Here is a 14,053-nt window from a genome sequence, read left to right on the forward strand (position 1 = left end):
TACGCTTTACATCTGTCCTTCGTCGGCTTATTCGTGTTCAGATTTAGAAGCTGGTGGAGGCTGATAAGGCATTCGCTGAGAGATTTTCAGAAAAAAATCTCAGACATATAGTCAATTTATAGTTATAGTTCAGAGCACACTTGCACACAGACAAAGGAAGAAACTCCAAACAGGAAACCAAGAGCTGAGAGTCACACCGAGGACAGTTACTGGGAAATGTCAGAAATACTACTCCAGGGCCATGCACTTTAACTATGTTAAAAACACACACACACATAAAAAGATTATTGCTTTATCTTCAATCTTCCATTATGTTTAAATAGACTTTTACAAGAGTGGAACCAATTGAAAAGATGAAAGCCATTCTGTACTTTACTTGTCAGAAATCATCATCTTGCAATAGGAAAGATTAGCAGTGACATGCGTTTCCCTCTCGGTGGCTAATGGGCAGACTGCTTCTGACGACTTCCAGAGCCTTTTAGAGAACACCCAGTGTGATGTTTTTACCAAAGTGGCAAAATATGATTTATGGGCAGAGATGTGAACCTTCAGCATTGACGTGTGTGACGCAATCAGCGCTGTCGGCTGTAACACGTGTTGTGATCACGCTACACAGTTTCTGAACTCACTAGTGCTGATGACTCAGGATGTAATCCCTTCCACAGAACAACTGCTTTCTCCTTATATGTAATCTCACTAGACTTTAAGAGTTAAATGACATATCCATAGCTTTAATATAGTAGACTTTGCAGTCTCTGAATGGCATTGCTGGGATTTTTAAAATATTAAAGGCATAATTTATTCAAGCTCAACACTTAACCACGAGAAGTTTGATAACTTGAAGCTTAAATGAAGTTAAAAAGCACATATACAGCACACATAATATCCACACCAAAAACCACTGTTGTCTTTTAAGTTAAAAGAAAAATCATTTTAATCATGTCCTTCAATTAAAGTGTTTCCAAGGTTTTAACTTTCTGAAAATGATTTGATGGTCAAGGAGGACATTTAAAAGAAGTCTTTGGAAATGCAGCTAACAGGGAGAGGTACACAGGTAAGATGGAAATTTACACTCACCAGACATTATGTGCACCTTGCTGGTACTGGGATGAAGCCCTTTTGTTTTCATAATTGTCTTAATTCTTTGTGGCATACACGCCAAATGGCCTATATTGACAGATTTGTCTGGTGTTCTTGGTCAGCAACAATACTCTGGTAGGCTGTAGCACCTGTGCTAAGGGGTCCAGAGTGTGCCAAGAAAACATCTCCTACACCATTACACCACCTGTCTGAACAGCTGATACAAGGCAGGATGGATTCATGCTTTTATGTTGTTTTATTACAAATTCTGACCATACCAACAAAATGTTGCAGCAGAAATCAAAACTCATCGGACCAGGTAACGTTTTTAAAGTCTTCTATGCTTTGGTTCTAAAAAGTTTGATTTACCGTTTCCTTCCTATCAGCTTAAAACAATCTGGCCATTCTCCTCGACCTCTGGCATTAACACGGCATTTTCACTCAGAGAACTGCTGCTCACTGGATATTTTCTCTTTTTTTGAACCATTCCCTGTAAACCCTGGAGATGGTTGTGTGGAAATATTCCAATAGATCAGCAGTTTCTGAAATACTCAGAGCAGCCAACACCAGCCAGCACCGATAACCATGTCATTAAATCACCTTTGTTTGAACTTTGTTTGAACAGGCCGTCTTGCCTATGTCTACATATCTACATGTATTTTAACTGTAGCATATATACTCTGTCCATGCTGATAAATCCCACAAATGGTGTCATTGTGTTTAGCTTCAAGGATGATCGTGCTCAGAAAACCATGAAACCATGAAAATATGTGAATACATCTGCATGCCATAGCATTGGTCACATTGCTGATGTTAGCAGGGTGGTGATGGGAAGGCTACAACCACACCCTCCTAATCTGTGAGTCAACAAGCAAGACCAGGTCTCCAAGGTCACGACCAATCAGATTGTGATCACCATCTAACAGGATATAATATGTGTAGCAGAGCAATATTTCACATTATTACTTTCTTTAGTATTTCAAAATACCACACCAGTGGATGGATCACTGAAGCGCCTTGAGGTGACTTTTGTTGTGATTTGGCGCTATATAAATAAAATTGAATTGAATTGAATTGAATCACAAAGCCTGATTATGTCATGAACTGAAAATGCAAAATATCTTTTTTTTCTGAAATAGCACAATAAAGCCATACTGACTGGTATTTATTGATATGAATTAAGTAAACATAAAATTTAGTGGAAAAACAGTGCAGTGTTCATAGGTACACAATTTTAATTTGGCTGTAATGCTTAATTTCTTAGTCTGTGTTTAGTCTCTAATGCCTGTTTCCCTTCTCATAATGCTCAGCTGTTCTTCTATAAACATTCATCTAGTTCCAGCACGGTTTAAAAAAAATGTTGCCCAGGAGAAAGACTCTCAGATTGCCTGCCTCTCTCTTAATCGCTCACTTGCTCACTCAGCATCCCTTTGGAAATGCACCCCCACCCTCACACAAACACATACAGCTGCTTTAAAAACAGCAGCAGCACTTCTGCACGGTGGGTCAATGCTAGTATCCCTGCACTTCTCTAATTGAGTCCCTGTTGAGAGATTTCCTGAGCTTGCTGTCTTTGAACGTCGATAGCCGTCCACTGAAGCATCCCCGCTTGTAGTCACAGTGTCAGACTACAGTGTGCGACCTGATTAAAAGACATTTCCAAAACTAGGACGCATCGTGCCTCTAAATGTCTGGTCTCAAAGTGCAGTATTCCCAGTTTTCCCATTTGTAACAGTGCTGCTTGGTGACGGATGAACTGGGAAAGATGAGAGCCTTCTCAGAAAAATTCAGTGAGCCTTTTTCATGCCATGTCAAGATCTTCTTTTAGTTTTGTTCTTACACAAAGGAGTTAGCCTTTTTAGCCACAACAGATATCCAAGACCTTCCAATTTGAGTAGCATCACCCAAGGTCATGTATATGATGAAGGAACCAATTTGGATCGTATAACAATGTGTATAATATCTTATAAAGTGTTCTTATATAAAATATTCTTACATAAAGACATGCATTTAGTAGGGTTAAGTTAACTGGTAATTCTAAACTGCACATAGGTGTGAACGTGAGTGCGAATGGTGTCCTGTCTCTATGTGTTAGCCCTGTGACAGGCTGGTGATCTGTTCAAGGTGTAGCTATGGTAGCTGGGCTCCAGTCCGATGGATAATGTCAGTAACAAGCTCTTTTTCCATATCAGCTCCAGCCTCCCAGTATGGAGTTGTAACTGATTAATCTTAATGGTGGGAGTCCTTTGTCAAGCACAGTGCGGTTATACACTCCAGGGTCTGTAAGTGTCTCTCATAACATTTTTGCCATAGCACATCTACACTTGCATTTACATACTTAAGTTAAATGAAGCATAGAGTTTCAATCATCAGGACCCACTGAGTGACCTCCTTACAGCAACTACAGAGAAGACATGTTCCTGCCCTTCATTCATTATATTATGAATAAAATCAGGGAAGCATGAAAAGGCAGGCAGGTCATCTGTAATAATCTACCCACAGTGTACGACAGGAGAAATGTCCTTCAAGAGATAATGAAAGATTTATGTCTCATAACAATGAGACCTAAACTCAGCAGAAGTTCCAGTGCCAGATTCAAGACTTACAGTTTGAGCCTTCAGTGAGCATTTTAACAAATATTCAATTTTAGTGGGAGTGAAACAAATACTCTTTAATATATCAAAGAAATCTCTGTACGTGTCTGTGTGTGTTACACCCATCTTTAGAATGGGTCTATTGCTGCAGTGTCAGCTGTTAAGCTCATTGTTATCAGAAGTGGTCTTACGTCTTGGTTTGGGGGTTTAATGCATGTTGTAAAGCAAGCCATGGCTGTCTGAAAAGATACAGTCATCCTAAAATAGTACATCCAAAGTTGGGTACACCCAAAATCTTAGCATTGAGCTAATAAATAGCCCAGTGCAGTTTTGTAGAATACAAATGCAGGACACTATACCACAAGGTCACTGGACAGTAACCAGTGCAGGTAAGATTTAAGTGTTTTGAACTGAGTTACTACTAAAACAGCAACATAAAACAGAGGAACTTGAATATCTAAACCATTTATGCACCGAGGGGTCGGATCGGTGTCACGTACCAATTCATTTAACTTTGTGGTCTTCAGCGTCTGATTATTCACTGAGCATTCATCCCTGTATGCTGACTCATCTCCTCCTGTGATGAATGCAACAACAGTCAACAAATTTAATTATGGTGTTGGATGGGTGGACTAGTATGCAGCTGTAAGCATAGACGGAGTAGAGGACTGGAATCAGCACACAGTCTTGAGGTGTACCAGCGTTTAGTGTAATGGAGGAAGAGAGGTGAGGGGCCTATTTTAACTCTCTGTGGGAGGTCAGTGAGGAAGTCTTTGATCCAGGTGCAGATGAAGATGAGGAGGCCAAAGTCTCGTAGCAAGCTAATTAGGATATCAGGCAAGGTATTGAATACAGAGCTAAGATCTCATAGCTACCTATAGTAGTAGTAAAGTTTGTGAGAGTGCACGCATGTGGTTGAATGTGTGCGTGTGACCCCAGCACATGTGTGCCAAGTTGTAGCGTAGGTTTTTTCAAGCTTCTATTAATTTTTTTATTTACTGAGGATTTAAAAATTTAGAGATGCTAATTTGGTCACAGCAGCAGCTCAGGTGCCGAGCTGTGCCTCTGTGTGAATTTAATTGTTTGATTCTGGCAGTATTTAAAATTTATTTATTTTAATTCTGTAATTTTTGATCACACGGAGTGGCCAAAAGCATTGTGCCACTTAGAAGATGAGGTCTGTGCCTGGAGGATATTTACTTGTTGTGAGTTTAAACTTTAAAGACTGGAGTTTAAATTGCCGTTAAGGAGCGTTAATGTGGACTATTTGTGGAATTGTATTGTTTGGATCAGACGTTTATTGTCAGCTTTGGTTTGGTCTTTTTTTCTGGAATGTTTTTCTTGGGCTATGAAGACAGGTTTTTCATTAATGGTGTGCTAAGAGTGCAGCGCTGGGATCAGCACTTTCCAAAGACCTGAAGGCTCAACCTGATGGCTGGATAGCTGCCTTAGCAAATAATTTGCTGTCCAGTGGGAAAGGTTTCCCACATCTTACTGCTGATGGCGTCGAGGTCTAATGCCTGGTAGACCCTGCTACATGAACCCACTTGAGGGGTGAGGGGGATGGGGATGGAGACGCAACCCACCAAACCAGCACAAAGAGTGCCGCTACTGCTAGGCAACCCCATTACCATCCCCAGTTTATTGCATTTCTGTAACCCTCCAGCTGAGGTCACAGCTGTTTAAGGGACTTGTTATTATATAAAAGACAGCTGAAATCAGTGAGTCTGTTGCTTCTGTGTTTTAGACACACACTATTAGACACACAAATGCACTTTGCTCACTGTAAAAGGTTTGCTGTCTGTACCTAAAATCTGTATGATTCCTGCAATGAGCAACTATTGTTCCCTGTATGTGCTGAAGAGAGAAAGAGAGGATTTTTGCATTCAGGAGACAACTTTGTGGCTGTGTTGTGTCAAACAGCGTATCGCAGCCACAAAGTGTTTGCATACACTGTCTTGCTACAAAAAGTTAATGAACAGTAAGTTCATTGTGCATTGTGCTGTGTTTAAACTGAGCACAAAGTGAAACCGAAAGAAAAGATAATGGAATTTCCCCAGAATCTTGCCAGACCCTTTGTCCTCTCAGAAGACGTCAGCATTTCTTCATCTACACTAAATGTTTTCATCTCTTAAAGAGTCCAAAAACTTGTACGGGAAAGGCGCCAGTTTGGATTCAAAGCTCTGTGTTCCGTGTTTACTCTGTTGCCCTAAAGAGCTCTAAAGAGACTTTAGTCAGGTTTTAAGTCGTCCACTCCGAATCATAACTCAAAACACTCACATAACTCAACAGCCACTTGTGGCCTAAGTAACACAGATAATCTAAAACAGAGAGAAAGCTCACAGAGAAACCGTGCTGTGGTAGGCAGTACCTTCACTTCCACAGTTCACACGGACTTCCCCTTCATGCTCTGTAACATTTTTTTCTTTACCTTCACTTTCACAGAGAAGCTGCTTTTCGTTTTAATCGTTTAATTTTCACGAACTGCAAAGATTTACTGCGATGGAAACCTAAAGACTTCATCTTATACCGCTGAGGGTAAGAGTCTTGAATCAGTTCTGCACGGTTTGTTTATAGGATCTGATACAGAAGGTGTTCACAGCATTGATGCAGTTATTAAATTGTTGCTAATGCAGCTGCAGACATTAGTGAAGAAAGGAGCTTTGTAGAGAAGTAAATGAAGCAGCGGTTTGTAACAAGAAACAATACTTACTTGTATCTAAATCCAGCCGGTTACTCAAAAACTTTGAAGTTACAATCGTTACAGTTATTAGGTTTGATAATCGTTGTTGATGAGGAAAGTTAGACAAAAGCTGAAGCAGCTTCAAAGAAGGCAAGGCCCAAAACTGCCCTCACGTTTGATCATTTGTCTCCACAAACTCAATATTATTTAACAATCCAGATAAAATCAGAATAATATATGACAGTTTTTACTGTTTTAATGATCTTTATTGATAATTCAGTGAAAAAATTGTCACACATTTTTCCTTGGAGTGGTACCGTGTGAAATTCTTTGGTGTTTGGGACTTAGGCTGATATGTAGCATAATTCGAAGGCACGGCAGCCATCTATAATTTCTATATGAACTCTGCATATATACAAGACAAACACCAGGGCCATGTTCCAGAGGGCACGTTTAACAAACTCTTAACTTTAAATTCTGAACTGATTATGAATTAACTACATTTTGACTTCCTCAAGAAAAAGTTCATTTTAAATGTTGTTATATCTTTACAATAGCATGAAGCTTGTGAGGGAAATACATATTTTCTAGCTTTGATCTTCATTTAAAAAAATGTTAACATTTTATTTTATTTCCTCGTGTGCTTTATGCTATAACGTTTGTGCCACATCTGCCCTAAATTAACACTAATGATAATTATTTTAATTTTCTCTTATGGTTACTACATCAGTATGTACAAGCTCTTTAAGCAAAAGTCACTTGTTAATGCTGAAATCCACATATTGTTGTTTTCCAAGAATTTTCAAGTATACTGTTTTACCAAAAAAAAAAAGTAGTATTTTTTTTTTTAGGTTAGAATCAAAATTATAGTTGTTTACTTACAGAATAGCTGGTTTTAGTGGTTGAATAATATTTATGAATAATATCAGTGAAGTCAAGCGTGTCAGCTCAAATGTGGGGGTAAAATCACGAATTTAGTTTGTTATTTGTTTGATAATAAAGAATATAAGTTTTAGTTTTACACAGTTTTTTTTGACAGACCTCTAAAATATCTCTGTTCTAATATATTTGTTAAGCACTGTAACGCAAACCACCAGGTTATTCCTTTAAATACTTTTTTCTTTCATTATAAAAAAAACAATTAAAAAAAACAATCAAACAAAGAACAAAAAGCAAATCAATTTTTTACCCTGAATCATAAACATTTAACTTTTTATCCACAGGAACCAGGTTTTCTGCTGCTCACTTACATTTTTTTTTCAGATGTTCTCCTGCTGTTTTAGATCATACAGCTCATCTCCTTGCAAATCTCAGTGAGACGGTCTTCAGTTCAGGAAAGTCTTCATTCTGCTGTATAAAATGATTCCAGGAGGAAATTCTTTGACAGCTGCAGTGTTGCTGGTAAAATATTTATCATACAAACTTACAAGAAGCTTTTAAAAAAAATAAAACAATTTTTTTTTCCTTCTATGTAACTATTTTGTAACCCCCTCAACATCTTCTGACTCACATCTGCATCACTGTGTGAATTACATGCTATAATTTCCTCCTGTACTGTCAATTTTTCATTTAAATTGATGCTGTCATCACTATCTTCCTTCTTCAATCCTCAGCTCTCATTTTCAGGTTGTTGCACATTTCATTTCATTTCTTTCTTCTTTTCCACCTCCTGCTGCTCTCTGTTAGTCGAGTCATTCTCAGTTTGAAGTGTGGTTCTACTTTTAAATGCATTCCTTTTTCTTTGTTTTCAGTTAATCATGATGAAAGTCTTCAGTGTCCTCACTCACTCATGTCCTTCAGAAATGTATAAAGTACAAGGCCTGTGCTGTTCAAAGTGTCCTGCAGGTAAGATCCAGCTGAATGTTAGAGGCTGATTTTACTTTGGTTATTAAACATGGAGTCCTGCTCTTTACTGTCTCTCTATATGTGAAAGTTCAACTTCACATCTTTATAACTCTAAATGTTTCACAGTTTAGATGAGTAACAGCGACATGCATTGAAAATAGTCTGCTTTTTTTCTATTATAACAGGAAATCGAGTCAAGACAGATTGCACAAGGACTGCAAACACTTCCTGTGTGCCCTGCGAGGATGGAACCCACATTGATAAGCCCAGCGGACTCAAACAATGCACTCACTGCACAATCTGTGACCCAAGTAGGTTTTTAGTCATATTTCTTATTTAGGAAACTAGTGAAGCTGTTACTGCTGTATAAGAATTAAAAGTGTTAGATAGACAGACAGAGAGTCAGACAGAACATTTTATTTTATTTCCTCGTGCTCTTTAGTTTCCTCCGGGAAATTCAGTAAAGATTGGTATAAGGGTCCTATTGCTTTGATTTGACATACTTACCCTCTACGATATGATGTTGCCTACAGATAATATACCGTACTTTAGATTTTCATCAAAGTAAAAGGAAGCATCAATTTCATTGATGTTTTCTACAAATATTTTTTTCTGAATTAAAATGTTCAATTGTTCAATCTGACAATTATTACAAACTTTTAATATATCAGTAATTTTAAAATAATTGATTAAATGTTGATTACTGTTATAGTGTCTAATTTTAAGGAGGAAAAACACCATAAGTCACTTTTGATGAATCACATCATAATATCACTACAGCAGTGACCTCTCTGCCTCGTTCTTTCCCAATCCCTAGCATCCTGTCTAACATGCGTCCTCTCTACGTGCTCACAGGTTCAGATGTGAAGAAAAAGAGGGCATGCACAACAACATCAGATACAATTTGTGAACCACGGGATGGATTCTACTGTGCAGGTGTTCACTGTGTGGAAGTACAAAAACACAAACGCTGTAACCCAGGAGAATACATCAGCCAAGCAGGTTGTATTCTTGTGCTTACGTGTAAATAAACTGGATGGAATAATATTTCTGTTGTATACTTGCTGTGGTTTCTCAATATGGTGTTATTACTTTGTAGTAAAGCTGCTCTCCATCACTCCACCACATGAATGAACTCAGAAAGATTACATTTAGAAACTGAAACAAGGAAATGCTTTTAGATGTATTTTAAACTGGTTGTCATTAGACACATATAATTATTCTGATGTCACAGTCACTCACTGATCCATCATGATGTACATGCTGAAAATGGTGCATATTCGTGTTGATGCAGGAACAGCCTTCAGAGACACTGAGTGCTCTGTGTGCAGCTTTGGGACATTTTCAGATGGAACTTTAAAGTTTTGCCGGCCACACAGACCGTAAGTGAAGCTTCAAAGCAGACACAGACACGTCTGATTTCCTCCAGCACCAGTGATTGTGGCACATCTGTACATTTTTCTGTAAAGTGTCTCTCTGTCCTTCCAGATGTGAGTCACTAAACCTTAAGCTGATAAGACCAGGAAATGCTACAACTGATGCTCAGTGTGAAGAACAAGATGAGAATGTGGTTCTTTCTTGGATCATCACTGGCTGCCTGTTATTGATTTTATTAATCGTGATACTTATAGCTTTGTGTCTCTGTAGAAAGAAGATTGGATGTCTAAAACGAGGTGAGAACAACAGAACAATAAAATTGTTATCACAATTTAGATAGAAAATAATATTTTTACACTAATTTTTAAATTGTTTTTCTTTTTGCAAAGACAAAAAAATAATTGTACACCTAATCAACTTGAGGAAGGTATGTTTGAATATCACAGGAGTGTGGACTGTAACGGATGGCAACACCTGATTTATCAAAGTAATTATGTCTTCTTCTTTTTGTTTTTTTTGTTTTTCACTAAGAATGAAGAAAAAGAAACAGAAATAGAACTGAAAACACTGAATGAGAAACCAGGTAAGACGGCCATGAGTTATCCACTCAAACCGGCACTGCCTGATGTCTCTGCAAACGTACAAGAGGTTTGCTATTTAACTGAATATCTTTCTCTCCTCAGTGTGAAACTATATGAAGATTAACAGAAGAGACCCCACCTGCATGATGCACCTAGTCGCAGTTTTTTCCTCCAGTAGTCAACCACCAGCTCTTTTTGTCTTGCTGACATTAAGAAGGAGGTGATTTTTACCCGACCACTCCACAAAATTCCCCGACAGCTCCCTATACTCCGACTGCTGCTCACCCTTAACCCGCCCATTCACTATAGTGACATCAGAGAACTTCTGCAGGTGGCATGATTCACTGTTGCACTGAAAATCTGAGGTGTACAAAGTGAACATGAATGGAGACTGGACCGTCCCCTGTGGTGCCCAAGTATTACTAACCACCACATCACACATGGTGCCTAACATCTATAGAAACTGAGGCCTCTCTGATAATGGATGGCGCAATGTAGAGGAATAAAAGTATTGTATAAAGCAGCAGTAAATGGAAAAGGCTGCATTTATACATGTCAGAAAGCTTCTAGTCCTCCTCAGTCTGTTCAGTGGTGTGAAAGCAGAAAGTAAAAACATACTCAAGTATCATACCAAAAACATACCAAAGAAAGGCAAATAAATGATATTTTATTAGGTCAAAGTATATTTCAGTGTGGATGATAGAAAATGGATAGGTTTTTTCAGAAAACAGCTAAAATCAGATGAAGGTGATATAGTGCATTAGCAACAGAAGCTTCATCCCATACATTTGAATTCATGTGCACTGTTTCGGTGTGATGCTGCTGTGACTGAGCTTTTTGAGTGACAGCAAAAGATCATACCACAATCTAAAGAAGCTGAAGAAAATACTTTTTAAATATTTTATTTATGTAATTATGCGCAATAAAGATTAATTTTTATATTATACTGTTTATTTCCTCTTATTTTGGAGCACAAAGCTGTTTCATTTCATTAACCATACAGCTAAAGTCACATCAGTTGAAAGAACTTGTTATTACATTAAAAAAAGCAACTGACATCAGTGTGTGTAATGTTTCTGTACCTCATGGCACACAAGCTTTCCATTATGGGCTGATCACTGTTCAGAAATGAACAGTAAGGTTTTTAAAGGGCTGAAATGAGCATCAGCAATACACTGTGTGTGTGTGTGTGTGTGTGTGTGTGTGTATTCTGCCATTAGAGATATGTTTACACTAAGCAAAACAAAGTGAAACTGAAAGACAAGAGTTCAGAATTACGCAACCCGAGAGACTTCTGTTTTTCTTCATCTATACTAAATGTTTTCATTTCTAAGAGTACCAATATATATATATATATGAGAAAAGCATCTGTTTGCTCTGTGAAGAGATTTTAAAGAGTTAAAGCTCATTTAAATTTCATTAAGATTCTCAGAATTAGTCTGCTCCAACTCATCATAGTGTATGACAGCCACTTTTACCTCACAGAGGTCATATAAAAATGAAAGTACAGTAGGAAAATATGGAGGTCTACGAGTCCCATAATGAATTAAATAAACATATCCTTAAACATTCAATCAAATGTGGCGTTAATCAATTAAAATTGGACCCAAAATTTTCAATTGCCCATAGATGTGAATGTGAGTGTGAATAGTTGTTTGGGTCATAAAACAAGCAGCTTGTCCAAGGTGTACCTTGCCTCTGGCACTATTACCCAGCCACCGCTCCCGACTCGACACTCCTCCATAAGAAACCGGCCACATGACGTCATGACGGACTGCGCGCTTGTTCTGTTCTGTATGTTCTGCGCACTTTCGCTTTCTCCCTGAAGCTTAGCCGTTGCTTTTGAACGCTTAATTTTCAAGAAACGGCAGGTGTTTACTTTCCAGTGCGTCGTGAACTATTCAGCCTACGGTGCGCTGTGACGGAGACTCTGCAAACGTCGTCTTATACCGCTGACGGTAAGTTCCTTAGATCACTTCTACAGAATGTTTGGTTACAGGCTGTTAAACGAAGCAGCTATTCAGTTGTTTCTAATGCGGCTGCGGACCTTAGTGGAGAAAGCAGGTCCGTAGGAAGTGAACGGTGAGTAAAACAGTAACCAAAGCCCTGTTCCAGCAATGCTTTGTAACAAGAAACAATACAAACTTTTATCTAAACCAAACTGATCTCTGCAAAAACTTTGTCGGATACATTTTATATAATTATTAAATTTAATAGTCTGGTATTGATGACCAAAGGAAAGTTTATTTATTCTAAATCGTGGATCTAGAGAAAGTATATGATGGGTACCAAGAGAAGAGAAGTATGTGTACTGAGAGTAGAGAGAAGGTGGAAGCGAGCCTGGAGAGGTGGGGGTATTCTCTGGAGACAGAATATGTGCGAGAATGACAGGTGAGGAAGGTGGGAAAGTGAGCATTGAGATGGTGAAGGTAGATGAGTTTAATTACCTGGAGTCAAATATCCAAAGCAATGTACAGTGCACAAGAAAAGTGATGAAGTCGGTGCAGGCAGGGTGGAGATGAGTGTTAGGGGGGATTTGTGACAGAAAGATAATAGCAAAAGATTCAGATTCACCTAACTTCATTCGTCCCAAGGGTGCTGTTGAGAGTGAGAGTGATAAGGAAGGTATATAAAATGGTAGTGAGACCTGCTATAATGTATGGTTTGGAGATGGTGGTACTGACAAAACGACAGGAGACTGAGCTGGAGAGTTGAAGATGTTACTATTGTTATTAGGAGGGAGGAAAGAGTACATCAGAGGGTCCGCTTTGAAAGACAAAGTTAGAGAGGCAGAACTGAGGATATGTGCAAAGGAGAGAAACTAGATGTACTGAACAAAGGATGCTGAATAGAAAGCTGCCAGGGAGGAGGAGAAGAGGCAGACCTCAGAGAAGATTCATGGATGTAGCAGGAGGACATGCGGAGGGTTGGTGTGTCAGAGGAGGATGCAAGGGACTGGAAAGGGCGCAGCTGAAAGAAGGTGGTGACTTGCTGTAATAAAGTCAAGGTCATTCCTTTGAACAATTTTCCATAAAACTGTAGTTCTTCAGTGGTCTCTGCATATTATATGAGTCAAACAACAGGGCCCCGTTCTGAAATGATAAAATCTGAGATGACTAACTCTGAGTTTTGACTTCCTTAAGAGTTGATTAAAATTAGTTCAATTACGTGAGCTGATTCAAGCACATCTGTATGTAATGAGTGAAAGCATTCCATCATCAGGCAAATAAAGAGCTGAGCCCTCACTTTAATCTCATGGACCAAGAAAGTTGAATGCTTATGGAAAATGCTTTCATGCAGAGGAACTTGCTGACAACCTGACAGCTGCCTATCAGTGTTGGAAAGATGTATCCTATAGATTATGTAGTGAATCCACAATATACGGTCGTCACTGTCTGTGTTCTTACAGGCTGTACACCTTAAACAAGCTGCAGATGCAACAGGAAGTGAAGACTTTGTCAAAGAACATCTGCAGGTAGGTTCCTGCCGTAAACCCGCTTCCTGTAATACGGACCAGGGAACCAGAAACAACAATTTTATTTTATGTCCTCTTGTTCTTTATGCTACAACTTTACTTAATGCTCACTCACCCCAATATGTTGTTCCTTTAAAAAAAAAATTCTTTAACCTCCTAGGACCTGGCATCCACATATGTGGACATCACATTTTGGGTTGTCTAGACCACAATACTAAATGTTGCTCTACAAGGGCCCGATATCCACTGATATCCACTGACATTCGTTTTTAAAATTAAAAACGAATGTCCTCATATGTGCATATGAGGCCCTTGTAGGGCAAAACCAGGTAAAAAGATAATTCTTTATTTTTACATCCATCGGGTCCCATTCAACCCAAATAGCAAAGAGAAATTAAAAATGCATGCCATGAAAGAG

At 38.6% G+C, this 14,053-nt stretch overlaps 2 protein-coding genes across 2 annotated transcripts in view; both read left to right on the forward strand.

Annotated features, from left to right (window-relative positions):
• The first annotated feature begins 7,649 nt into the window (after positions 1-7,649).
• LOC102780012 (tumor necrosis factor receptor superfamily member 5-like) lies at positions 7,650-11,216 on the forward strand. Its single transcript, XM_035906728.2, has 9 exons — positions 7,650-7,758; positions 8,109-8,202; positions 8,388-8,513; positions 9,058-9,204; positions 9,497-9,584; positions 9,691-9,875; positions 9,969-10,006; positions 10,111-10,162; positions 10,263-11,216. The coding sequence occupies exons 1-9, from the start codon at positions 7,717-7,719 to the stop codon at positions 10,265-10,267; spliced, it is 777 nt and encodes a 258-aa protein (XP_035762621.2). The 5' UTR covers positions 7,650-7,716; the 3' UTR covers positions 10,268-11,216.
• Positions 11,217-11,987: 771 nt separating this feature from the next.
• Positions 11,988-14,053, forward strand: part of LOC102799975 (tumor necrosis factor receptor superfamily member 14-like) — a 5,109-nt gene continuing 3,043 nt past the window's right edge. The window contains exons 1-2 of the mRNA XM_087852928.1: positions 11,988-12,118; positions 13,570-13,635. The gene's annotated coding sequence lies outside the window, so the exon portion shown is untranslated. The remainder of the gene's footprint in view (positions 12,119-13,569; positions 13,636-14,053) is intronic.

This window comes from Neolamprologus brichardi, chromosome 16 (assembly GCF_056152115.1).
Source record: "Neolamprologus brichardi isolate AB-2024 chromosome 16, ASM5615211v1, whole genome shotgun sequence".
Classification (NCBI taxonomy): Eukaryota; Metazoa; Chordata; class Actinopteri; order Cichliformes; family Cichlidae; genus Neolamprologus; species Neolamprologus brichardi.

Excerpts from the sequence above, each read along its gene's own strand:
- LOC102780012 (XM_035906728.2), top strand. The coding sequence starts at position 7,717 with ATGATTCCAGGAGGAAATTCTTTGACAGCTGCAGTGTTGCTG. Across the intron at positions 8,514-9,057 it reads CTGCACAATCTGTGACCCAA|GTTCAGATGTGAAGAAAAAG; the intron begins GTAGGTTTTTAG and ends ACGTGCTCACAG. Across the intron at positions 10,007-10,110 it reads ACCTAATCAACTTGAGGAAG|AATGAAGAAAAAGAAACAGA; the intron begins GTATGTTTGAAT and ends TTTTTCACTAAG.